Source organism: Rattus norvegicus, chromosome 15 (assembly GCF_021556685.1).
Source record: "Rattus norvegicus strain SHRSP/BbbUtx chromosome 15, alternate assembly SHRSP_T2T, whole genome shotgun sequence".
In the NCBI taxonomy this organism is placed as follows: Eukaryota; Metazoa; Chordata; class Mammalia; order Rodentia; family Muridae; genus Rattus; species Rattus norvegicus.
Window position 1 is genome coordinate 41,343,763 of NC_141548.1, and position 22,831 is coordinate 41,366,593.

The window sequence follows — 22,831 nt, forward strand, 5'->3', positions numbered from 1 at the left end:
GCATCATCCCTTAAAGGGCTTAGAGTCAGTTGGATGAGTACAAAAGCTGTGTCCTTCAAGTTCGAGAAAGAGACATGGGCCCTTTAAGACAACAGACAATAACCATTTTTCTTACAGCTTTGTTTGTAACAGTTAAGGGCTGTAAGTCCAAATGAACTTAAGAACTTAAATATCTCTGTACAACCAGCCAGTGACGAGCTTTAGAGCCTTTAAACAGATGTGGCTGGAGATGTGTCTTGGTGGCAGAACACTTACCTGCTGTGCATAAGCCCTGAGCATCACACACACTGACACAAGTGTAACCATGTCATGGTTACCCACAGAGGGCGAGACACACTCTTCACTGCATTTACCCACTTGTGCTGCTTGAGTTTCACCATGCACATAGATTTCTAAAATCACACATGAACTGCAAACGTGTACCTTCCTACACAACCATGATCATTTGCTCTTAACCTGTTAGGTGACTTCAAAAGTTGCTTTGAACTTTGAGCAACACTTGTGAAACCTCGTTGTCTAACAGATTAACAAATCCAAGGTCCTTTGCTATTGACTACATTCCACTCATGGGAGTTATTCAGAAACCCCCATCCTGAGACACAGGAAGTTAGTGGCTGCATCAGAGAGAGGGAACTTACGTGTGGGTTTCTCTATTGTTATCAAGACTGCAACTCTAACATACTGAAAAACAATATAAATTTTTACATGTGTGATTATTTGCCTGCATGTAAAATGTATGTATCATGTATATGCAAGCATGTATGAGTGCTTACAGAGATCAAAAAAGAGTGTCAGGTCCTTGGGACTGGAGCTATGGAAGGAAGGTTATAAGCCACCCATCAGATGCTGGGAAATGAACTCAGGTCCTCTATAAGAGCAGCAAGTGTTTCTAAGTGCTGAGCCTTTTCTCCAGACATCCCCAAATCAAACGTTTTATGGTATATAGAACTGTCTCACTAAATCTCTTTTAAGAATGGTTTTAGGAAACAAAATCCACAATGTAAGCTTAATTATATTAAATGTATAAGAGGTAAGTTATACTACTGTAGTCATTAAGACTCTATTATCTAAAAGTTCTGTTAAAAAATTCAAGTCCAGTTAAAACTAAAGGAAAAATACTCAGGTCACCCACTAGGAGTTTAAAATATACAAGCAGAAAAATTTACCATTACTAACCCAGAGCAGAAGCACAGCTATTTTTAACATAGATGTGGAACTGGAAGTTCCCCTTGTTGGTGATTTCTGGAGGTAGTCAGGTGTACCCACCAGAGTTTGAGTGACCTCTCTGTCTGTGAGTTCACTACTATCACAGGAGAGCACTCTTTAGAAACCATGCTTGGACCCTAGGAGGATTGATCCATTAGCTTCCTCCACTTTGCTGTGTCAGTCGGAAGGGGTGAAGCCCAGAAATTTGCATCTTCAAACAATCTCTTTGGGGTTGCTGATGTCACCAGGGCAGAGAATTAAAATCCCATAGATATCACTGAGCTTTCTAGCAGCCCCCAGTGGAGTCGGAATCCATTACGTCCCTTCCCCTTTATGAACTGCATCATCTTTCATACTCTTAATCACCTAGATAAAACCTAATTAAAAAATAAGTTGCAAGTGATAGTTTTTTGAAGAAGTATCCAAGTCTTGAACATGAAGAACATCTTTGAAAATCCTTAACATGTAAAGTAATCTTTGGTCTCTGGTCAAGAGAATAAGTCTCAGGTGTGATGCTTAAATTGAATTTAATTAAATACAAATGATGCAAATTCCAAGAGATAGCCACCACCACTTAGGACTTCATTTCTCTGGCATATGTACTGGACCAATTTAGGCATACACAACAAAGGCAATGTGTAAAGGACCTCCATGTGAGCAGCTAGAACTCAGTCCAGTTCTCCAACTTAGTGACTGCCATGTCCCTTGTACTGAGAGGACACGGGGGCTGCTCCTCCACTTTCAGTTCACTTGGGCAACTCTAGTGCTGACTCCGTGGAAGCTGAGCATTGTAGCCACCAACTCTGGAAGATCAAAGTCATGTTTCCAGCCCCAGTCCTTCCTTGCATTGCTGTCATCTAGAATCATGGGCCAGCTCTCCGCTGGGGAAAGACACAGGAGAGAACACTGGATTATCCTGGATCTGGATTTGTGGATGGTTGGACGAATTTTATGTGAAGGCAGAGAGGGAAGGCTTGTCTTTGACTAGAGCAGAACTAATACACACAGGGCCACTTCTTCTGAAGACACTGGGACCCTGACCTGGCTAGCATGTCTCTGGCAGGCTTTGCCCTTCTCCCTACATTCCTAAAGCTAGCCATCAAGATCTACTCCTTTGTTTGGCCAATTCCTCCTCTTGAGACTGATTACCAAGGTCCAGTTAACAAAGCTCAGAAGTCCAGCAATCAAAGGCCACCTTTGGCTCACCTAATTGAAATTAAACACCTCATCCTAATACGGACTTTCCCATTTTACCTTTGTAAACCACCGTTTTTCAGTGAGCCATGTCTGTCTCCTCTCTATCCAGAGGCGGTCCTTTGTCCTCCGGAGCAAACGCCCTTTGCCCCTCTCTCTTGCTCATTTTCTCTCCTCCCTCTTGTTCCCTTCACCTTCCCCCTCATCCTCTATCTCCTGTCTCTGTCCCTTAACCCTGCCCTCTGTTCTTCTAGGGCAAATAAGTCTCCTTTGTGCTGAGAACTTGGTCTGAGGGGTCCTGAGCTGATTCTTTCCCTTTCACTGGGCGCCTGCACTGGGGTTTCATGTTATTAAAAACCTCACAGAGCTTTGAAAGGGGACGTTCTTCGGTCCAGAAGGGTGTTCCAGACTATGGGTAATCGTGAAATGGGGCCGGACTGTTTCCTAAGCTGGAACCTTTCTTCCAAGGACTATTTTTCTACACGGAAGCATTTGTGGATGGACCACCACAGCTCCTCAGCCTTAAACCGCCCCCACAGGGTGGCGTGTGTACTCACCGACCCTATTTTGAGCTAGCGTGGACTGGCGTGCGGACCCACCTATAGCCTGTCGGAGAGGATCAACGCAGTAGGTGATCTGGAAGTCAGGCGCGTGCTTGCGGAGCGCCAGGGCCAGCTCTTCGGGGGTGAAGCTCATGGCGTTGATGTTGTAGGTCCTCATGGACAGGCACTCCGCAGGGGCTTCCATGACTTCCAGTGTGGCCCTGAGGCAGTCACTGATGTACATCATCGGGAGCCTGGTGCTGGCCTTGAGGTTGCATTCAAATGTGCCGTTCTTGGCTGCAGCGTGGAAAATCTGGACTGCGTAGTCTAAAAGAGAATCCTAGCCCGTGGGTTTTCTCAAGCAGGAGGGAGAAGGGTCAGAACTGAGATGCCAGTTCTCCAGTGCTCTTAATACAGAACCTCTTCAGAATATTAGGAATGTTAAGTTCCCAAGAAAGATCTGAATAGATGGGCTACATCAAGATTTACTGTTATACACAGATAAATGAGAAAAATTTTAGTTACTGCATTTTGGGGGCCAGGGAGAGAAAAACACTCCCTACTTTGCCATCTCTCTTGAAATACCAGTTTCTGGACTAAGCAAGGTCTCCCTGAAAGAAGAGAAATTAAAGATGGAGGAGACTGGAAATAGCACTTACCAGTTGTTCCTCCTCCAGGCTGGGAATCGGCAGAAATGATTCCAGGATATCTCAGGCACCGGAAATCTAACCCATACCGGTAATAATAGTACTAAGGGGGGGGAAAAAAAGAAAGAAAACAATAACTCTGCAGATCAGATAAAACAAAAATAGCTTTTTCCTAAAATATCATCACATGCAGTTAAAATGTTCCTCAAAAGAATAAGCATTTGGGGCCTGGAGGATGGCTCAGTGGTTAAAGGCATTTACCGCACAGCCTGGTGACTTGAATTGGAGCCTCAGAACCAACATAAAGGTGGAAAGAGACTCCATAGTTGACCTCTGACCTTCACACACATGCTGTGGCACATCCATGTATGAATATACACACATAACATGCATAGACACAATTTTTAAAAGGAAAGTAATGGAATTTTCGGAATGTCTATGTTTCTCACTTTTGTTTAATAACTTTTTATCTTCCAAGAATCAACATCTTGTGCTAAATTAACACTGTAAATGATGGAGCAGCCTGCAGGTGGCACTCCTGCTCCCTGCCATGAGCACTACAGGCTTGCTTCCCCCTGGGAGTTTGATGTCCAGTGCCTGAAGGACCAGGCGTTGACTCCAGTGTATTATAAAGTCAGAGTAAAAGCATCGTTGAAGTTTTCCACAGTACAAAGTTTGTTGTCTGGAGAGATGACCCAGTTTGTAGAGTGCTTCTGGCACAAGCATGAAGAACAGAGTTAGATTCTCTAGAACCCACTTAAGGAAGCAGGGCGCAGCATGTGGCTGTAAACCAGCACTAAGAGAGTGAGACAGGATCCCAAAGGATCAATGCCTGTAAGCCTAGCTTACTTGTTCCAGGTTCCAGGAAGAGACCCTGTCTCAAAGTTTAAGGTGGAGGGGAATTGAGAAAGTCACCCAACTTCTGGCATCCACACAAATGAGTACATACACTTGTTTGTTCCCCACATATATTCTCTCCCTCTCTCCCACTCCCTCTTTGTCTCTCTCTCATGCAGAAAGTTTTAACACTCCCACTAATAACCCCAGTGTTGAGAGCCTTACAAATGAGATAGGTAGCAAGCACAGGCAGAAGCAGTTTCAAGGCCAGAGTGTCCAGAAGTACTGTGTGTTACTACCACAGCTGTGGACAAGGGGCAACCTATAGCCAAGTTGTTCTTCATGGCCTACAAGCGGCCTACCATTTAACAAACACACTGGTAAAATAAGCATCTCTGGGGTGCAAATGTTTCCCTAAGAATGAAGCAGGAAGTGTCTGAAGCAGAAAGAATGGGGCCAGACACATAGAATTATCTGATCCTGAACACTGAGCAATCTTGCCAAGAAATGCTTACCTCTCCCATGAGCTCCGTGTGGACCTTGGATACCCCATAGATGGTCCTAGGTCTTTGAACACAGAGATCAGGTGTAGGGTTTCGAGGAGAGGTAGGTCCAAAGGCTCCAATCGTGCTGGGCACAAACAATCTCACATTGTATTCGGCTGCAACATCTAGAATGTTATGCAGTCCTGAAATAAATAAACACTATGAAAATCTGAAAATAAAACTCCTTACCAAGAGCTGGAAAAACTGGCCCCACTGGGCCAGAGCCAACTGCTCACCAGTTATATTCACATCTCTGGCCAACGGCACATTTGCTTCTCCCACGGCACTCAGCAGGGCACTGTAGTGAAACAGCCAGCTGATACGGTGGTTCACCACAATCTCACGAAGGTTCTTGTAATCCAAGATGTTGGCATAAATAAATGGGCCTGTAATCACAGAGTGACAAAAGCTGCATGCAGCTAAGAGCTAAATGCACTCCCTGTCTCCTGCCGCTGACTTTGAGAAAATCTCATTTTCTCTCACCCGCCCTCTCCCCAACCTTCCTGGAGCAGAACCTGGTTAGGTAGCCTAGGCTGGATTGGAACCTTGTGGTCCTTCTGCGCTAGCCTTCTGAGCACTGGGTTAACAACCATGCTCTATCTCCCATGTGTGCTTTCTTGGAATTCTTTGTTGCTGTTGTTGTTGTTGGTGGTGGTGGTGGTGGTGGTGGTGGTGGTAGTGGTGGTGGTGGTGGTGGTGGTGGTGGTGGTGGTGGTGGTGGTGGTGTGTGAATCCAGGTGCCCTCAGGGGCCAGAAAAAAGATGCTGAAGCTATTGGTGGTGAGTGCTTGTAAGTGCATGTGCCCATGGAGCCTTAAAGAGAGTCTTGAATCCTCTAGAGCTGGAGTTACAGGTGGTTTGGGCCCATCTGATGTGGGTGCTGGGAACCCAACTTGAGTCCTCTGAAAGAACTCTTAACCACTGAGTCATCTCCCCTCTCCATATTCTTCAACCTCTTTTCCTCATCAAATAACTTAATTTTTGTCTGTAGGCTCTTTAAGTCAGTCAGTCAAAAACTCAGGAGATAGGAATCCAAAGTTTTAGTTCAAAGACATTATTTTAAGTAATATTAAAATATATTACTCCAAACTTCAGGTTCCACAGAACACTTCTACTCTTTGACATTTGAACAGAGTGTATTGGAAATACACTTTTAAGCCAGGACCATGCTGCAGTCCCTCCTTGGGTTGCACGTGGACTCCGTGAGCTTCCCCTCTGACAGTATTTTTGAATAGTAAAACATCAAGGACCATCTATATCTTACCACTGTGGAAGACATGAGCAGGAGGCTTCCTTATGTCTGATAGGATCACATTGTCCTTCCCAAATCGTTTCCTGTAGGGAAAGAAAGCCCGCCACCCCCAACATGTCAGCAATGTCAAGGATACAAGTCTAAAGGGAACTCATTGTTTCAAATAGACACTGCAACTTCTGGGCCTTCCTCAGTACCACTGTCACATGCCCCTCAGCCTTGCCTCCCCGGGTTCACACCTTTTCTTCTCATAGCCTGTTCTCTGCTTCTGTCCCCTCCCCTACTGTACTGTCACCAATGCTATCTCCATATCTTTGGCACCTCCTCTTCTGCTTTATTCTCTCATCCTGCTGTCTTCTGTCCCAGAGTCCCTTTCAGCTACTATAAGCCCCCTGCCCTCTGTTCCCAAACAACTAAAGGGTAAGTGATTCACTTGGGGTGATGATTCTCCATGTACCCAAGTCAGGACCAAGGCAAATAGCTGGTATTGTGCCAAGGAGGCAAAATAAAATGTTTTACAAAGCTAGTTAGGTGTGATGTCTTAGAAGCAGAAAGAGGCCAGAGACGAAAGAAAAAATAGCCAATGTTTACAGAGACAATTGTACACCCTTAAGAACTTGATTTTGAAACTTTTACCTCAAGAGGTTAGCAAGTCCTACTCCCAGTTGGCCAAGACCCCCTAGGTGAAAAAGAAAACAGGGTGAGACCAAACTGCAAATCTATCCAGAGCATAACAGTGGAAAAGGTTCCTCCTGTTTAAGTGAGTTGAAGAGAGGGGGGAGGGTTGGTGATCTGATTGAGTTGCTGCAGACGACTCTTAGCAGCACTGCAGTACACTCAGAACACAGGATAGCCACTGCCCATCATGGACTGGTATCAGCGAAGGTGAGAGCTTTGGAGGAAGAGGGAAGCAAGGACACAAGAAAGTAACATTGATGCTGCGCACAGCTCCAAAGAGGAGAGTTCAAGAAACCATTTGACAAAAGGACAAGGGACAAGCTGGTGTAGTAGTACACACCTTTTAATCCCAGCACTTGGGAGGCAGAGGAAGGTGGATCTCTTGAGATCAAGGTTAGCCTGAAGCAGCCAGAGCTACACAGATCCTGCCTCAAAAATAAAATAAAATCAGTGAGGAGCCACCAAAATAGAAAGGATAGTAGCTTCCTAATTTGGAGGCTGAAGCCAGGGACTAGGAACACGTTTGGAGTAGAACAACTGTAAAATTCAGGCAAGACAGGTACATGGCAGGAATGTAGCACACTGAGACTCCCTATCAGTTAACACAGGGCTGGAACCCAGAGGCCCTAGAGATGCCTCCCCAGTGGAGACAGAGAATGAAAGAAACTGACAAAGAGCAAGTTATGTCAGGAAAGGGAGAAATAGAATGTGTCAATCAAATGAGAGGTTGTCTTGGGCTGCTTGGAAGCACCCCATCAGTGACAAATGGAGCTTATAGTGAAGAGGTGGGGTGGGCCAGGTATTTAAGGCAACCAGAAGCCCGGGCAGTGCTTATATCCCATTTTATTTCCAGCACACGAGAAAGTGCAGTAACAGTATGTGATCATTGTGATGGGTGGTTCTGAGCTTAGGCTGGGGACTCTGGCCAAGGAAAGGTGTGCCTACAAGAAAGATGTGTTCTAAAACTGGTACCCTTGATGTCCTTTCAGCGTTGCTGCCCTGACCATTACCTATAATACAGAAGGAAACCAGGTTCCAGGGCAGCTATCTGGCCCCTAGGTCCACTCAGAAAACACATTTTTTTTAGGGAAAGCAAACATAGGCAACAGTTATGAGTAAGGGGAGCTAAAGAGGGAAGAACCACACCGTCTTGTTTGCTCCTCCATTTTAGCTGAACTGTTAATTCCCAAAGCTGGGAGACTAGGTGTTAGATAGGCTCCCTGGTATGCAGACAGACAGGGAGAGAGGCTATGACTAGGTAACAAAGTTGGTGAATTTTCAAGATGGCTGGCTTCTTCCTCACCTTCCTGAACCCAGACAAAAGTCAAGCAGCTTAAAATAAAGCCTTATGGGCTTTTCTTCCACCAGTAGGGCCCTTGAAGGTGGACTGACTCAACAAGTTCAAGGCCAGATCAGGACATGGTTACACAACAATTGTGGGCCAGTCTGTCTCTCTTTAAACTGGCCAACCCCAAATTAAGGAAGAAAACTCTTCAGAGCCTTTAGAATCCCCAGCCCTTGGGCTAAGAGACTAGATTTTTGGCTTCAAGTCCCCCTCCTGTTCTCTGCCTACTTTGCAGGGAGTCCTTTCTCTGAGCGCCCAACCTATATGCATCTATCTCCTCACCCCTGAACTTTCCTCAGAGCCCCTGCTATGCTACTGTCTCCCTGTCTACAGTGTTAATAATCCTTCTGATAAATCTCTTACCCCCAAATAACAATCCCTTCTAATCTAAACCCAGGACTTTTCAAAACAGGGCTGTGTCTGATAGAAAAAAGGGTTGCCACCCCAACAAAAAGTACTTTATGATGACATGCCTCACTCAGAGACCCTTTCTGCAGTGCGACCATTAAATCCATTAAACACCACTAAATCTGGTGTTTATCATAGCCTGCTCTGATATAGCATAGCACACTCCCTGTCACCAAGAAACAGCTCAGAGAAAGCAAGACTCATCCCACAAATGAGGAGGAGGAGAGAAAGAAACCAACCTGTGATCAAAACCCTAGGAGGCTCTGCTTCCGAGAATGAGGTGGAGTGGAAGTTGACATTTGCTGGGACTCGATGCTGGGAGCTGCCTAGAAACTGCCAGGGCAAGACAAGCTTCCGGCAGCTAGAGGCTTTGCTCTGTGCTGTCCTGCTGACCACCTGTTTTAGCATCCCAAGGAACAGCATCTGATCTTCTGATACCCTGGGAGCAAGGAAGGATGGAGTTCATTACTAACTTTACATCCATTTGGTCCCTGGAAACAAGCTGCCTAGGCTGAAATCACACTTACCACCAGTTCAAGAGTAACACCTTCTTTTCTGATTCAGGAATGCATCAGTCTTAACTGCTGACTTTACTATAGGAAGCCAGTCATGTGCCTGCTTTGAGTCAGGCTCAGTGACAAAAGAAAGGATAAATGTTCCCACAAAGCCTAACCTGGGAGTATTACTGAAACCAAGTCAGATGCAAATCCACGGTGGGGGTCAATAATGCACAAACAACTTCAAAACCCAAGAACAAAAGAAACCAGTCACCAGATCTGTGGAGGACTTGCAATCTAGACTACAGTTGCTAACAACCTGTGCACAACATAAGCCATCTGGAGGGGACAAGCGGGTCCCAGACTAAGTAGCCAAGCATTGACGATCTGTGCTAACTCTTCAGATGTTACATTTGGAATGAAGCAGACTAGGAAAGCAGATGGCTAAGAGAAAAAGGCCTGGCAATATTTAGTAAGCTGTGAACAGCCTTTGTTTGACTCCTACTTCCTTCGAAACTCATTTTGAAAAGCTATTTTCCAAGTGCTTTCAAGACCACAAATGTGCAAATACTTCCCTCCTCCTCCTCTTCCTCCTCCCTTCACTACCAGCTGACAGTGGAACCATTTCTTGTCTCAGGAAGTTAGGTTCATATGCGCAGGACTTGTGTCCACACTGTGAACAGAAAGTTTCCAGGAGAAAAAAGGAGGAGGTGGGGGCAGGACAGGCACACACCTATGTACTGACTACAAAGATGGATGACCACTTAGAACAGGTAATTGTGGAGAATTGAAATGCTTATATTCACCTTGGGTTATCATTGGTCTCTGAAACTGCCACCTGTTGCCCACCACTGTGTCTAGCCTATTGTGACGTATCAGGTAAATCCTTTCAGAGTATATTAACGTAGCAGACTCCCATCAATCCTAAAGTTAACACTGTCATCGGGTCATATCCAAAATATAGCAAAGATGTTTCTCTGCTTTGCTCTAACCCACTTACCTGATGTTCCCATCAATGGGTTTAAAAAGTTCCTTGATTTTGTTCCATAATGGTGAAACTGTTTCCCTCCAAACAAGAGTGTCTTTGACCCAAGAACACAGGTTGAAGTACCCCTAAATAATATTTCATGGCTGTGGGCAATAAACAGTTACCATTTTGAGGAAATGTTTTAAAACCTTATGAGTCATGGGAGGGGCACATTTTTTTTAAGTATGAAAAGTTCAGGTGGCTAAAACTCCAGTAGCCCCTGGTGGGGCACGGGGATGCCAGTCATGGGCACATCACTGGCTTTCCGGCTCCAGGTTAGCAACAGATAAGAAGCAACCAGTGTTGGCCCCAATACACGGAATACAGGGGACATCTGAGACTCTCCTTAACCACTCTCAGAGGGATGCTGTTGGAAAACTCCTCCCCGCAGCCAAGACCAGGTGAGAACTCAGATCTTTTCAGTCACTTATCAGCAAGTTCAAAAGGAGACCAAGGAAGCCTTCGAACCACAGGATTCCCCAGGACATTGAAAGTCAAGGACAAATTCCAATTCCAAAAAGCACAAGAATGACAACTCCCCTCCCCCACACTGCTGACCTACCTCATTATCCCCTCTTCAAGGAAGACACAAGGAGGTGCCTGATGGCTTCTTAGCCAACGGCCAAATGCTTTACTCTGGCAACATGGACAACATATACCTGTGCTGGCAATCCACTAACAGCCGTTATTGGTCCTTCCTGCTTGCCACAGGCTAGCAGAACTACCCTGATCTGCTGTTTTAAGCCTGCTGCCCTGCTCTCCAGCTGGAGAATCCATGATGGGATAGCTTTAACGTGGAGACACAGAATCAGAGCAACAGAAACTTCTACCCACAGTGCAGTTTTTCCAAGTAAAGACAATTGTCTTTCTACTGCCCAGTTCATCTCAACACAGCCACATGCTGCATAAAGCCATCTTGCTCTGTAGGAGGCCATGCAGTAATAATTCCATAATAAGGTGAAGGGATGTAATAATCAACTAAGTGAGTGTTGGAATTTCCTACCGATGTGTTTCTAGTGTCTCCCCTGTTGTGTGAGCATGACCAGACTCACAGCAGCAGCCCTCAAACTTTCCAATTTCAAGATTCATTTGCACTTTTTTTTTTAAAGACAGGACTCACTGTATAGCCTCAGCTGTCTTGGAACTCACAGAGATCTGCAAGCTTCCCAAGTGTGTACTCCGCACTCAGCCTCCTCTATGCTCTGAACAACTGTGGACTGAAAGCCAGGTGTGGTGGCACACAAGCCTTTAATCTCAGCACTCCAGAGGTAGAAGCAAGCAGATCTCTTTGTCAGGGACAGCCTGGTCTACAAGCTTCAGGACAGCCATGGTTACACAGAGAAATCCTCTTTTCCCAGTCCGTGAGGCTGGGATGAGCGTGTTGATTCAGGGGAATCGGGGCCACTGGTGCTTTCATATCAGTCAAGTCCATGCAGCACACTGCCATGGGGTCATTGTATTCCTGGTGGCCGTGGGCTGCCAACCGAGGTTTGGAGAGATGACTCACCATTTAAGACCATTCAGAGTGGAAGCTCTGTGATTCTGTCTGGTGTCCTTTCCCCTCAGCAAGACATTACTCTGCTGCTTCTGGACAGTACGATTTGATAATCTGTCCTGTCTGATGCTTAGCCTGGGGACCCATCCAGCTTGATGCTTCTTCAACAGCAGTTTATTCTAGTTTCTAGTCTGAAAATCTAATCATTTGGGACTTTTAATGAGTTTGCACTATCTAGTTAAGACATTCAAGTCACACTTGTCAGAGGACTCACAGTGGCTTGTCTTGACGTTGCGACCCTGATACCACTGCATTATTTAGAATGGTGGGCTGACAGGAGATCCTCAGGGCAGCAGGAAGCTAAGGGGCACTTTCAGTTATGCCCTTGTCTCTGGATAAACTCCCCTTCATGAGCCAGGAACTGGCTCAGAGTTGATGTTCACGGCAGCCTTCCTTACATTCATGGGCATGGAATCATTCATTCCTTTAGCATGTATGAACGGGGGCTGAAGAGATGGCTCAGCGGTCAAGGGCACTGACTGCTCTTTTGCTGGTTCTGAGTTCAATTCCTAGAAACCACATGGTGGCTCACAACCATCTGTAGTGGGATCTGACTCCCTCTTCTGGTCTTCAGGTTGTGTGTAGATAGAGCACTCATATCCATAAAATAAATACATCTTAAAAATATATGAATGGATATTGTTATATTGCAGTATTAGATTTCCAGTCACAAATAAGTGCATTTGCTTTTTGATGCCTTTCCATGTGGATGCAGGAAGACTCGAATCCAAAGCCACAGACATAAAAATAGGCTTGAAAATGTACAGCAGTCAAAGCACATTCATCTCTAGAAACACAAGATACTCAAACACACCGCTCATCATAGATCTCCTGAGAAGCCCTTAGTGCTCTGGGGGAGAAAACGCAAATAGCAGCATTCTTCCTCCAGTGGTCTGACCGTGTGGACTCTTCTTGTGGTCTTTGGGATCTCCAGGGCTCCCCAGATCACACTCTGAGAACAGCTTTTGCAGGGCCAGAAGGTAAATTTGCAAAGAGCAAACATGAGTCCTTGGTCCCTCTTTGTTAAAGTCAAACAGTAAGTAGTCAGTGGACTCTCTCCCAAGCATCTTGCAGACTTTAACTGCAAAGAATGAAACTGAGAGGACAATGCACTCTTCCCCTCAAGTAACAGGATGATTTCTTTTTTCCCATCCAGAACATGCAGGACCCTCAGGAACACCGAGAGGGGCGCTGCACTAGTAACTTGGGTAGATTTGCGTGTACTTGCACCTGGGTGCAAAGATCTCTCATAAGCTGCTGTGAGCCCAGGCTTCCTTGAGAAATGCTCAGGTGAGAGTTCAGTCAGGGTTAGTTACACTGGCTTCAGGTGTCACTGGCAGCGTATATGTCCCCGGAGGGCAGTTCCAGCTGCCCCGGCCAGCTCGAGAAGCACAGAAAGCAGAAGCCACGAGGACTTTATCTGTACTCTGACGATGTTCTCAGACTAAAACGACTCAGCTTTACCTCTGGGAAGTGGGATTTCATCACAACTGTCCTGGAATACACAGTTGTGCTTCAGTAGTGTTCCTTAGAAATAGCCTTTTCTACCAGGAGGAAAGGCTTCAGGGCTCCAACCACCATAAAACCACCCTAAACTTCTAACCCCAATCATTCTTAGTCACAGAAACTAAATGGAGACCTTTGAAGCCTCAAGCCCATCACAGTAAGTATAAAATAAAAAAGTATCCACCCTGCATGACTGGAGAAAGAAGGCGTGGTCTACACACACAGCAGAATTTCAGCCTTTAAAACAAAACAAAACCAACAAAAGTAAGAAATACTGTCACATGCTATATAGTATGGATGGGACTGGATGACATGGGGCTAAATGAAATAAGGGCACACACACACTTGCTTCCACCCCTAGTCAACATCCCCAGAAGCAAAGTAGGACATTGCCTTTGGGAGAGAGGAGCATCCCAGAGACCTACTGCACATAGGACACAATACCGACTTTTAAATATTTATTTGTGTATTTTATGAATATTGGTGTTTTGTCTGCATGCACACCCCACACTACTGACCTTTTTTTTTTTTTAAAAAGTGCTCAATATGATAATTCTGTTGTTAGCTGTTCATAGCTATGGTCAAACAGAAAAGAGTTTAACCAGCTCCTAGACTCAGAGTAAGGTTTGCATAAATGTGTGCGCATGCATTCTCTCTCTCTCTCTCTCTCTCTCTCTCTCTCTCTCTCTCTCTCTCTCACACACACACACACACACACACACACACACACACACACACACACACACACACTATGGAGGAACCAGGACACCAGGCAAACCCCAATCCCTCTGTACCTCTTCCCCAAGGGCACAGACTTCTGCTTCTCAAACCTGCCCTAAGACCTTATCTTTCTCTGCTGTCTCTACAGAAAATTTTCTGCTGTGTTTAATCCCATTCTGCTCTGTGCCCAGAAACCTGTCTAGGAAAAGCCAGCACTGCCTGAGTGCAGCATCCTAATGCCAATGTCTTTTCATGTACTGCCAGCCACACCCACCTTCATTTGGACTGGGTTTACACACCTCAATCGTAGGCTTTCCGCAACAGTCAAGGCAGCCACCAACCACCACCACTCCCTCCCCTGCCCTCCAAATCGGGGATTAATAAAGTTCCGGGTTCAAGGACACCACTTAGCTCCAGAGTTCTGAGCAGCAATTCCTTCACCCTCCACGGAGTCCTCCTGGGGACACCAGAGCCAGGTGGCACACCACCATGCTCTCACTGAGCCTGGGTAGTCTCTTGTCTCCTTATTCTCAGAAATCAAACAAAAGTGTCACCATATTGAGATACTTTAATATAAGCAGACAACCTAAAAAGGCATCTGGCAAAGGTCGATGTCCATGTTAATGTCATTCCCGTCACTTAAAAATTAATATAGGAAAAGCCTGGAATTTACACACTGGTCACTGAAAGGAAGAAAACTGCAGGAGGGAGCTACATAGTGTCTGGGAAGGAAATTCTACCCCCGTGTTCGGCTTTCACCTGCTGAGGTTGGGAAAGAACCGGAGGAACCCAGGACAGCCAGCCTCAGCTTGCTCCCTGATGAAAAGGGTGTTGGGGCCCTCCCAAGCCATCCTTTGGGAAGATCACATCCCAGATTACTAGACAAACCAGTTTTCTGGGAGCCGTGTGCCCACTTCTATTCCTGAGATGTAGAGCACTGCTAAGAGCAGGAGGGTGCGGACGGCGTCTCGCCACCCCCACCCTGGGCTACGTAGAAGCCCTTTTCTCCCCTGGCGGCCCAAAAAGCAGTGGCGCCCTGAAGTCTCTCCCGACCCCAATCCAAACAACAAACTTCGCTGGTCGTCCAGCGCGCCCTGAAAGAGGTCCAATTCCCGGGCACAGACGCGGCAGGAGACACGGACCATCTCCTACACTGACCTGCAGACGCGGAAGACTGGATGCTGAGAATGCCACAGCCGGAGCCGGAGGAGCAGCACGTGCAGAGTCAAGAGTTTGATTCTGCCTTTTATTCTTTCTCCGCTCCGGACCCGCCTCGCCTCGGGAGCCGCCCCACCCCCCATCCCCCACCCCACCTCACCTCCGCCCCAGGACGTTAGTGGTAAGCCCACACCTACATCTGGGACAAAGCTGACCTTGTAGCTGCACCAGGACGCGGCCACTCCCCTTTCATAATTGACAGGGGTTAGATTTGGGACTTGCATGCCACAGCTGGAAAGATCTGCTGCGGACCTGTGTCTGGTGGCAGAGCCGCCAAGAGTCTAGCACTTAGTCCTTTCTGGTTTCTGGGAACACTGATGTTAAATTAAGTGGCTTTCAAGGCAAGGACTAAGCAGGATGGGGCAGCATCTCAGAAGGGAGGGTTAGAAATTCTGAGTGGCAGCCTCAAGCCAGACCCCAGCGTGCCCACCCGACCCAAAGGCTCCCATCTGGAGCTGAAAGAGGCCCTGAGTTTATCTCCTTTGGCAGTCCAATGTTGTAGCTGCCCTGCTCGAGCAAAAATATTTTAAGTTTAATTACAGGAGGTGGGGTAGATGAGAGCCACAGTGTGCCTGTGGAGGTTGGTAAACAATTTGCCAGGGTCTCAGAGATTGAACCCAGATTGTCAAACATTTTATCCACCGAACTATCTCTCAAGCCTCTACCTGGAAGTTGGACTTGGGGGCATGAAGTGAGTTTCCCCAGGAAGGAGTGGAGGGAGACAGGAGGCAGCAGCACCAATGTTAAACATTTCCCAAGGCCCACTGACTTATTAACTGATAGTGGAAAGCCAGACTACTACAGGTTGGGAGCCACACTTATCTCGGGCTATCATAGTCTCTGGATAGCCATTTATTGCCCATCCCCTCCGTGTGACCTAACATCCTTGTGACTGTTAGGTAAATCCTTTGGGAATGTACAAACAAGACCCCTGGCTTCCAACAGCCCTGTGCTGGTTAATTTTTTGTCAACAAGACACAGCTAGACTTACCGGGGAAGTAGGAACCTCAACTGGGAAGTTGCCTCCATCAGATTGGCCTGTAGGTAAGTCCGTGGGCATTTGCTTTGACTAAGGCTGATGTGGCAGGGCCCAGCCCACTGTGCACATGCCACCCAGAGGCAGGTAGGCCTGAGTTGTGTAAGAAAGAAGGCCAAGAGAGCTAAGGGGAGCAAGCCAATAAGCAGCACATTCTACCATGGTCTCTGCCTCAGTTCCTCTCCTGGCTTCCCTCCATGATAGATTATAACAGAGATTCTCAACCTATAGACTCTTTTTTGGGGGGTCACATATCAGATATCCTAGATATCAGATATTTACATTACAATTCATAACAGTAGCAAATTACAGTTATGGAATAGTAACAAAATAATTTTATGGTTGGGGGTCATCATAACAAGAGGAACTGTATTAAGGGAATGTAGCATTAGGAAGGTTGAGAACTACTGAACTATGAGCCGTAAAATGTAACTAATCCTTCCCCCATCCCCAAGTTGCTTTTGGTCATGGAGTTCAATAGAGGCAACAAGAACAAATCCAAATAAGAATGCTCCAGACGATGTCCGAGGGCTATAGCAGGTACTTCCTGTCTTGGCTGCTATGGCCAATCTCATGTTTCCATCCATGTATTATAAAATGTCTTGGGTTGGAGAGATGACTCAGTAGTTAAGAGCACTGACTGCTCTTCCATGGGATCTGTATTGATTCCCAGCACTGACATGGTAGCCAACAGGAGGCAAAGACAGGCAGATCTCTGAGTACAAGGCCAGCCGAGAACACAGCAAGTTCTAGGTGAAGAAAAGTTTAAGTCCAGGCTTGGTGGACCACACCTTTAATCCCAGTGCTTAGGAGACAGACATGCAGATCTCAGAGTTCAAAGTCATTTCCTGTGGAGCAACTTCCAGGACAGCCAAGCTTATGCAGTGAAGGAATTGAAAGACAGAGAGCTGGTGATAATGTAATAGAACAAGGGGGTCATGTTCCACTCCAGCAAGCAGCAGAACTCGGCAGCTTTGGCCATGTGTCTCTGGCTTTAGAGTCCAGAACAGAAGGGACAAATGATGCTGGTGAGCTGGAGATAGGAAATTAGTGGTGATTAAGAAGAGACCAGCATCACTGAGGTGAAATCTTCTGGGAAGTGTTTTCTGAGAGCACAAAGAAGCTACGTTCCAGAGATAACCAGCGTATTGGAGATGCCAGTACCATGGGATGATCACCAAGAACAGCAGCAGCAGTGGAGTGGATCGGCCTGAGCTTAGAGTGCTACAGAGAGCAGAGCTGGAGAAGTGACACCAGCCCTTTGGAGGAGCCCAGAAGATCATGTGAGGATCCCAGACATTGAAACACGAAGCTGTAATATTGAAGTTGCCTGGAGACCCAAGATGTTTGAGATGCCAGAGCTGTGGGCTACCTGCTGAGGAAAGCTGCTGACAGGGAGTGGAACCAGCCCAGGAGAAAGACATTTGTTGCAGTCAACACAGATGAAAAGGGAGTGGAGATCTGAAGACTGCTTTGAAACCAGACATGGAGGTGTTTGGAGTTTCCCCAGCTGGTTTCCTGTCTTGCCTTAGAGATTACAATTAAGTGATTGGATGACTCTCAGAAGAGACTTTAAACTTTGGAATTTTAACATTGTTGAGACTGCTATAGACTGGGGACTTTGGAAGTTGGACTAAATGTAATTCTTATATCATGGCTAGGTAGGCCCCCATACATTCATATGTTTGAACAAGCCTATGGGTGCCAAGGAATGTGATGGTTTGTATATGCTTAGCCCAGGAAGTGGCACTGTTAGGTAGTGTAGCCTTGTCAGAGTAGGTGTGTCACTGTGGGTGTGGGCTTTATGACCCTCATCCTAGCTGCCTGGAAGCCACTATTCTGCTAGCAGCCTTCAGAGGAAGATGTAGAACTCTTAGCTCCTCCTGCACCATGCCTGCTGGGATGCTACCATGCTCCCACCTTGATGATACTGGACTGAACCTCTGAACCTGTAAGCCAGCCCAAGACTTGCCTTGGTCATAGTGTCTATTCTTAGCAGTAAAACCCTAAGGTAGTGGAGGTAGGATCTGTCTCACTTTCAGTGTCAGCACAAACCCAAACAATTAAAATGTGGATAAGCAGTATCCTCTAGTCCACACTGATCCAAAGAAGTATGGACTGGGGGTTGGCTCAGCCCGCACAGTGCTTACCTGGCATGCACAAAACTCTGTGATTGCCCTTAATTCCAGCATTAGGGAGGTGGAGAGAGGAGGATCAGGAGTTTAAGGTCATTTCAAGTTACATTGTAAGTTCACAGTCACCATAAGCTGAGACTCTGCGTCTAGGTCACTGTGTTATTGTTGTGAATAGACTCCGTGACTGAGGCAACACTTATGAAATAATTGAATTGGGGACTTGCTTAACGCTACAGAGTTAGTCCATTTTCATCATGGTGGGGAGCATGGCAGCACACAGGCAGGCCTGGTGCTGGAAAAGTTTAAGAGGTTTATATCCTGTTCCACAAACAAAGAGAGTGGTGGTGGGGGGAGAGGCATGGCCTCTTAAAAACCTCAAAGCCCACCCCAGAGTCACACCTTCTAATATTTCTGATCCCTTCAAATAGTGTCACACCCTGATGTCTACAAATTAAAGTATGTAAGCCTATAGGGCCTTTCTTTCTTTTCTTTTCTTTCTTTCTTCCTTTCTTTCTTCCTTCCTTCCTTTCTTTCTTTCTTCCTTTCTCCCCTTCCCTTTCCTACCCCTCTCCCTCCCTCCCTCCCTTCCTTCCTCCCACCTCCCCTCCTTCCTTCCTTCCTTCCTTCCTTCCTTCTTTTCTTTTCTTTTTTGTTTCTATTCACTTTACATTATGGTCACAGCCCTCCCTCCTTTCTTCTCAGTCCCATCCTTATAAATCCCTCCCTCCATTGCCCTTGGGTACCACCTCACTCTGGGGCATCTAGTTCTAGCAGGTCTAGGAACTTTCTCTCCCACTGAGGCTTAACCAGGCAGTCCAAGCTGCAGGAAGGGGGATCCAATGACAGTGATAGAGACTGGACAGTCATTCGAGGGTCATTCTTATTCAAACCACCACACCCTGTCTTAAAACAAATGAACAAAGAAAAACAACCATCTTTAATTCCAGCCCTAAGGAGGCAGAAGTTGGCATAGTGAGTTCTAGGTCAGTCAGTAATACACAGTGCAGCCTTGTTTCAAAACCATGAACAAATTCTCTCCAGTCTCCAGCTGGCTTACTGAAGAGTGTTTCTCTTTCCTGAGAGTTTATCCTTATACCTAACAGTGTGCTAAGAGATCTAGTTTTGATTTCTTTTTTTTTTTTCTTCTTTTTCTTTTTTTCGGAGCTGGGGACCAAACCCAGGGCCTTGCGCTTCCTAGGCAAGCGCTCTACCACTGAGCTAAATCCCCAACCCTCTAGTTTTGATTTCTTTCAGGTCCACAGATGCAGTTAAGGTACAATGAGCAATACGTGCACAATTCCTTTTGTAAACAAAAAGGGATGGGGATGTAGCAGGGTTGGGGAGGGCTTCCAAGGAATGGGATATGAACACCGCGTTATAGGAGATAAAGGAGAAACGAGAATGGGAAGGATTTTTTGACCTGAAATTCACTGGCTCTGCCTGGCAGACATTGAGCTGAGAAACAGATCTTCTCCTGCCTTTGGATTCAAACTATTAGTCCATTTTCTGTGGCTATAACAAAATACTGGAGAATGAGTATTTTATGTTTAAGGGAGAGAGAGTCCACTTTGAAGATTCAAGTGCATCAACTCCAGATGGCCTGGGTGGCTGAAACACAACCCAGAGGAGAAGCAGCCTAGGGATCACTTTATGCAAGCGATCAAACGTGCTGGGTAGCCTTGCTTCCTAGAACCCACTCTTGGAAAACTCACCTGCTGTTCAGGACCAGCACTGACCCCTTCCAAGTGCCTAACGCCCCACCTGCTAAAATACTAGAGCAGGGATAAAGGTCCCACCACACTGAGGACCAAGCACACGAACTCAGGGGACAAACCACAATGGGGACTCAGACTGGAACTTAAACCACCTGCTGTCCTGGTCCTCAGGCCCACACACACTCCACCTAGAACTAAACCCCTCGCTCTTGCACATTTCCAACTTGCAGGTTTGGGAAGTTCAGCTCCATAGTTGTGGTAGGCAATGTCATAATCTTTCTCCTTCTCTAGAGTACCCTGAGTATCCATCGGAATGCACGGGGGATTTTTGAAGCCACTCCTAGGACTGGCTTGTCTGCTAAAATCCTTGTCTGCTCAATCCTTTATGAAATGGCACGTTTGCATACCACTAACTTACATCCTCCTTTGAACGTTAGATTTTTCTCTATATGTATAGTGCTCAATAAAATATAAATGTGACTAGGGGATGTCATATTCAGTACAGACACAATTTCTGTCAAATATTTTCAATTCATGGTGAGCTCAGTCACCAAATGTGAAATCCTCAGACACAGAATCTACACAGGGAACAAGTTCCCCATACATTCCAAGGGACGGGTATATTTAAGATGAGGGCATTAGTGTGGAACTTAACAGAGTAAGAACGAGAAAGGTGGATACTTGGACACAGAAATATACAGAGGGTTTCTCATTGGCTCTAGTTAAAACAAAGATCAGCCAATGTGTCTATAAGCCAAGGAACGCCAAGGCTGCCAGAAAGCTACATGTAAATTGCTAATCAGGGAAGAGGTCTACCTGCAATGTGTTTTCCGAGTATTTTCTGATTTATTTTTCTACCATTTCCTCTCCTACTGCTGTCTTCCATGTTGAGATGCTGGGTACTTTGTTTCATTATCATAGGATATGCTTTTATGTCCTCATTTTATATTGTTTTCTGTATTTTCTGACTACAATGAGAATTAATAGGCTACTGTCTTAGTTAGGATTTTTATTGCTGCAACAAAACACCATGCCCAAAAAACAAGTTGGGGAGAAAAGGGTTTGTTTGGCTTACACTTCCACATCACTGTTCATCATCAAGGGAAGTCAGGACAGGAACTCAAACAGGATAGAACCTGGAGGCAGGAGCTGATGCAGAGACCATGGAGGGGTGCTGCTTACTGGCTTGCTCCCGGTGGTTTGCTCAGTCTGCTTTCTTATAGAACTCTGGCCAGCCCAGAGATGGCACCATCCACAATGGGCTGGGCCCTCCCCCAGCAATCACTAAGAAAATACTCTACAGTGAAACTTTATGGAAGCATTTCCTCAATTGAGATTCCTTCCTTTCAGGTAACTCTAGCTTCTGTCAAGTTGACAGAAGACTAGCCAGCACGGTAACTGTGATGATCAAGGATCATCTGAAATCAGCTAGGGGGCAAACCTCTGGACACTCCTATGAGGGATCACCTAGATGAGCCAGCCTGTAAGACTGTCTGTGGAGACTATTTTAGTTATGTTAATGGATATGAGAAGACCCATCTGAATTATGAGCAGGGTTATTCCAAGAGCATGTGTGCAGGGGTGTCAGTGTGCATCCTGACTGCACAGATGGAGAAGACAGTCCAGGCGAAGGTGGCAGGGCCTCTGTGTTTTCCAGATGTGGATGTGATGTGACCAGTGTTCAAGTTCCTACTGCCCTGGCCTCCTCACCATGATGGACTGTGGACTGCTCCTTGAACTGTGATTGTAAACTCTTTCCCCTTAAGTTTGTCTTTGTCAGGGTATTTTATCCTAGCACTAGGAAACAAATGGACACAGTAACCTGGAGCTATAAAAATACATATAACTTGAATTAATGTTCCGACAGTTTAGAAATGGTGTGAAAGCTCCATCCCTGGGTCACTCTGTTCTCCGTCCTTCCTCATTCATGCCCCAGTGCTTTCGACGTAATGCAGATTAAACGTGCACGTCTTTATTCTTGCAAGCCTGTGAGTCACAATCCAAGCTGCAATCCTTCTGACCTCTCTTTACTCACTTGCTCATTCCTATCGAAGACAAACGCTTGCTCACCCACGGTCAGAGATTTTCTAGCACCCTCTTATTTCTCCCTGAAGGTCTCCTGTGAGTATTCTCCAAAGGCCACATCCTATGATAATCAACTCCTTAACTTAGATTAACCTTGTCTTTTATTCACATATTAAAAATACATTTACAAATTAAAATCACAATGGCAATGATTCTTGTATTTGCCCTTGTAATCACATGCACTGGAGACATGTTTTTCCCCCTCAGTTTTCCCTTATCTAGGAATATCTGAATTTCCCCCTCATTTGTGACAGATATATAATTCTCAATATTATACTACTGACCTGTGAACTCGGTAGCTTTTGATGAGAAACCAGTTGATGATTTCTTGCTGAAGGCCAGTAATGAGTAGTAAGTTTATCTCTTACTGCTTTCTGAATGGTGGTGTGTGTGTGTGTGTGTGTGTGTGTGTGTGTGTGTGTGTGTGTGTGTGTGTGTTCAAGGCTTCAGTATAATAGGTCTTGGCTTATACTTCGGAGGCTGCTTGGCTTGATTTCGTCTATTTATGCTTTTCATTGAATATGCAGAGTACTCAGGCCTCTGTCCGATTCTTCTGCTCCTTGCTGGGATTTCCATTGTCTATCTGCTGTCTATTTGATGATGTCCCACTGGTCCACTTATTCTCTTTCTGTTCACACACTGGATGATTTGTTCTTTGGCTCTGCTGACCCTTTCTTCTTCTAA

The 22,831-nt window shown here is 45.9% G+C and overlaps 1 protein-coding gene across 3 annotated transcripts; it reads right to left on the bottom strand.

Annotated features, from left to right (window-relative positions):
• Positions 1-1,716: 1,716 nt before the first annotated feature.
• Tdh (L-threonine dehydrogenase) lies at positions 1,717-15,498 on the bottom strand. 3 transcript variants are annotated; one of them, XM_087585276.1, is made up of 9 exons: positions 15,332-15,498; positions 8,893-9,092; positions 6,859-6,901; positions 6,235-6,305; positions 5,208-5,357; positions 4,942-5,114; positions 3,602-3,692; positions 3,000-3,269; positions 1,717-2,087 (listed from the first exon to the last, which is right to left on the bottom strand). In XM_087585276.1, exons 1-9 carry the CDS (start codon positions 15,367-15,369, stop codon positions 1,948-1,950), a joined length of 1,176 nt encoding a protein of 391 aa, XP_087441402.1. In that variant the 5' UTR covers positions 15,370-15,498; the 3' UTR covers positions 1,717-1,947. The 3 variants fall into 3 exon arrangements, with proteins under 3 accessions (XP_087441402.1, NP_001099514.1, XP_087441403.1); NM_001106044.2 differs by lacking the exon at positions 15,332-15,498 and adding an exon at positions 15,117-15,179; XM_087585277.1 differs by lacking the exon at positions 15,332-15,498 and adding an exon at positions 9,181-9,570.
• Between the last annotated feature and the right edge of the window lie 7,333 nt (positions 15,499-22,831).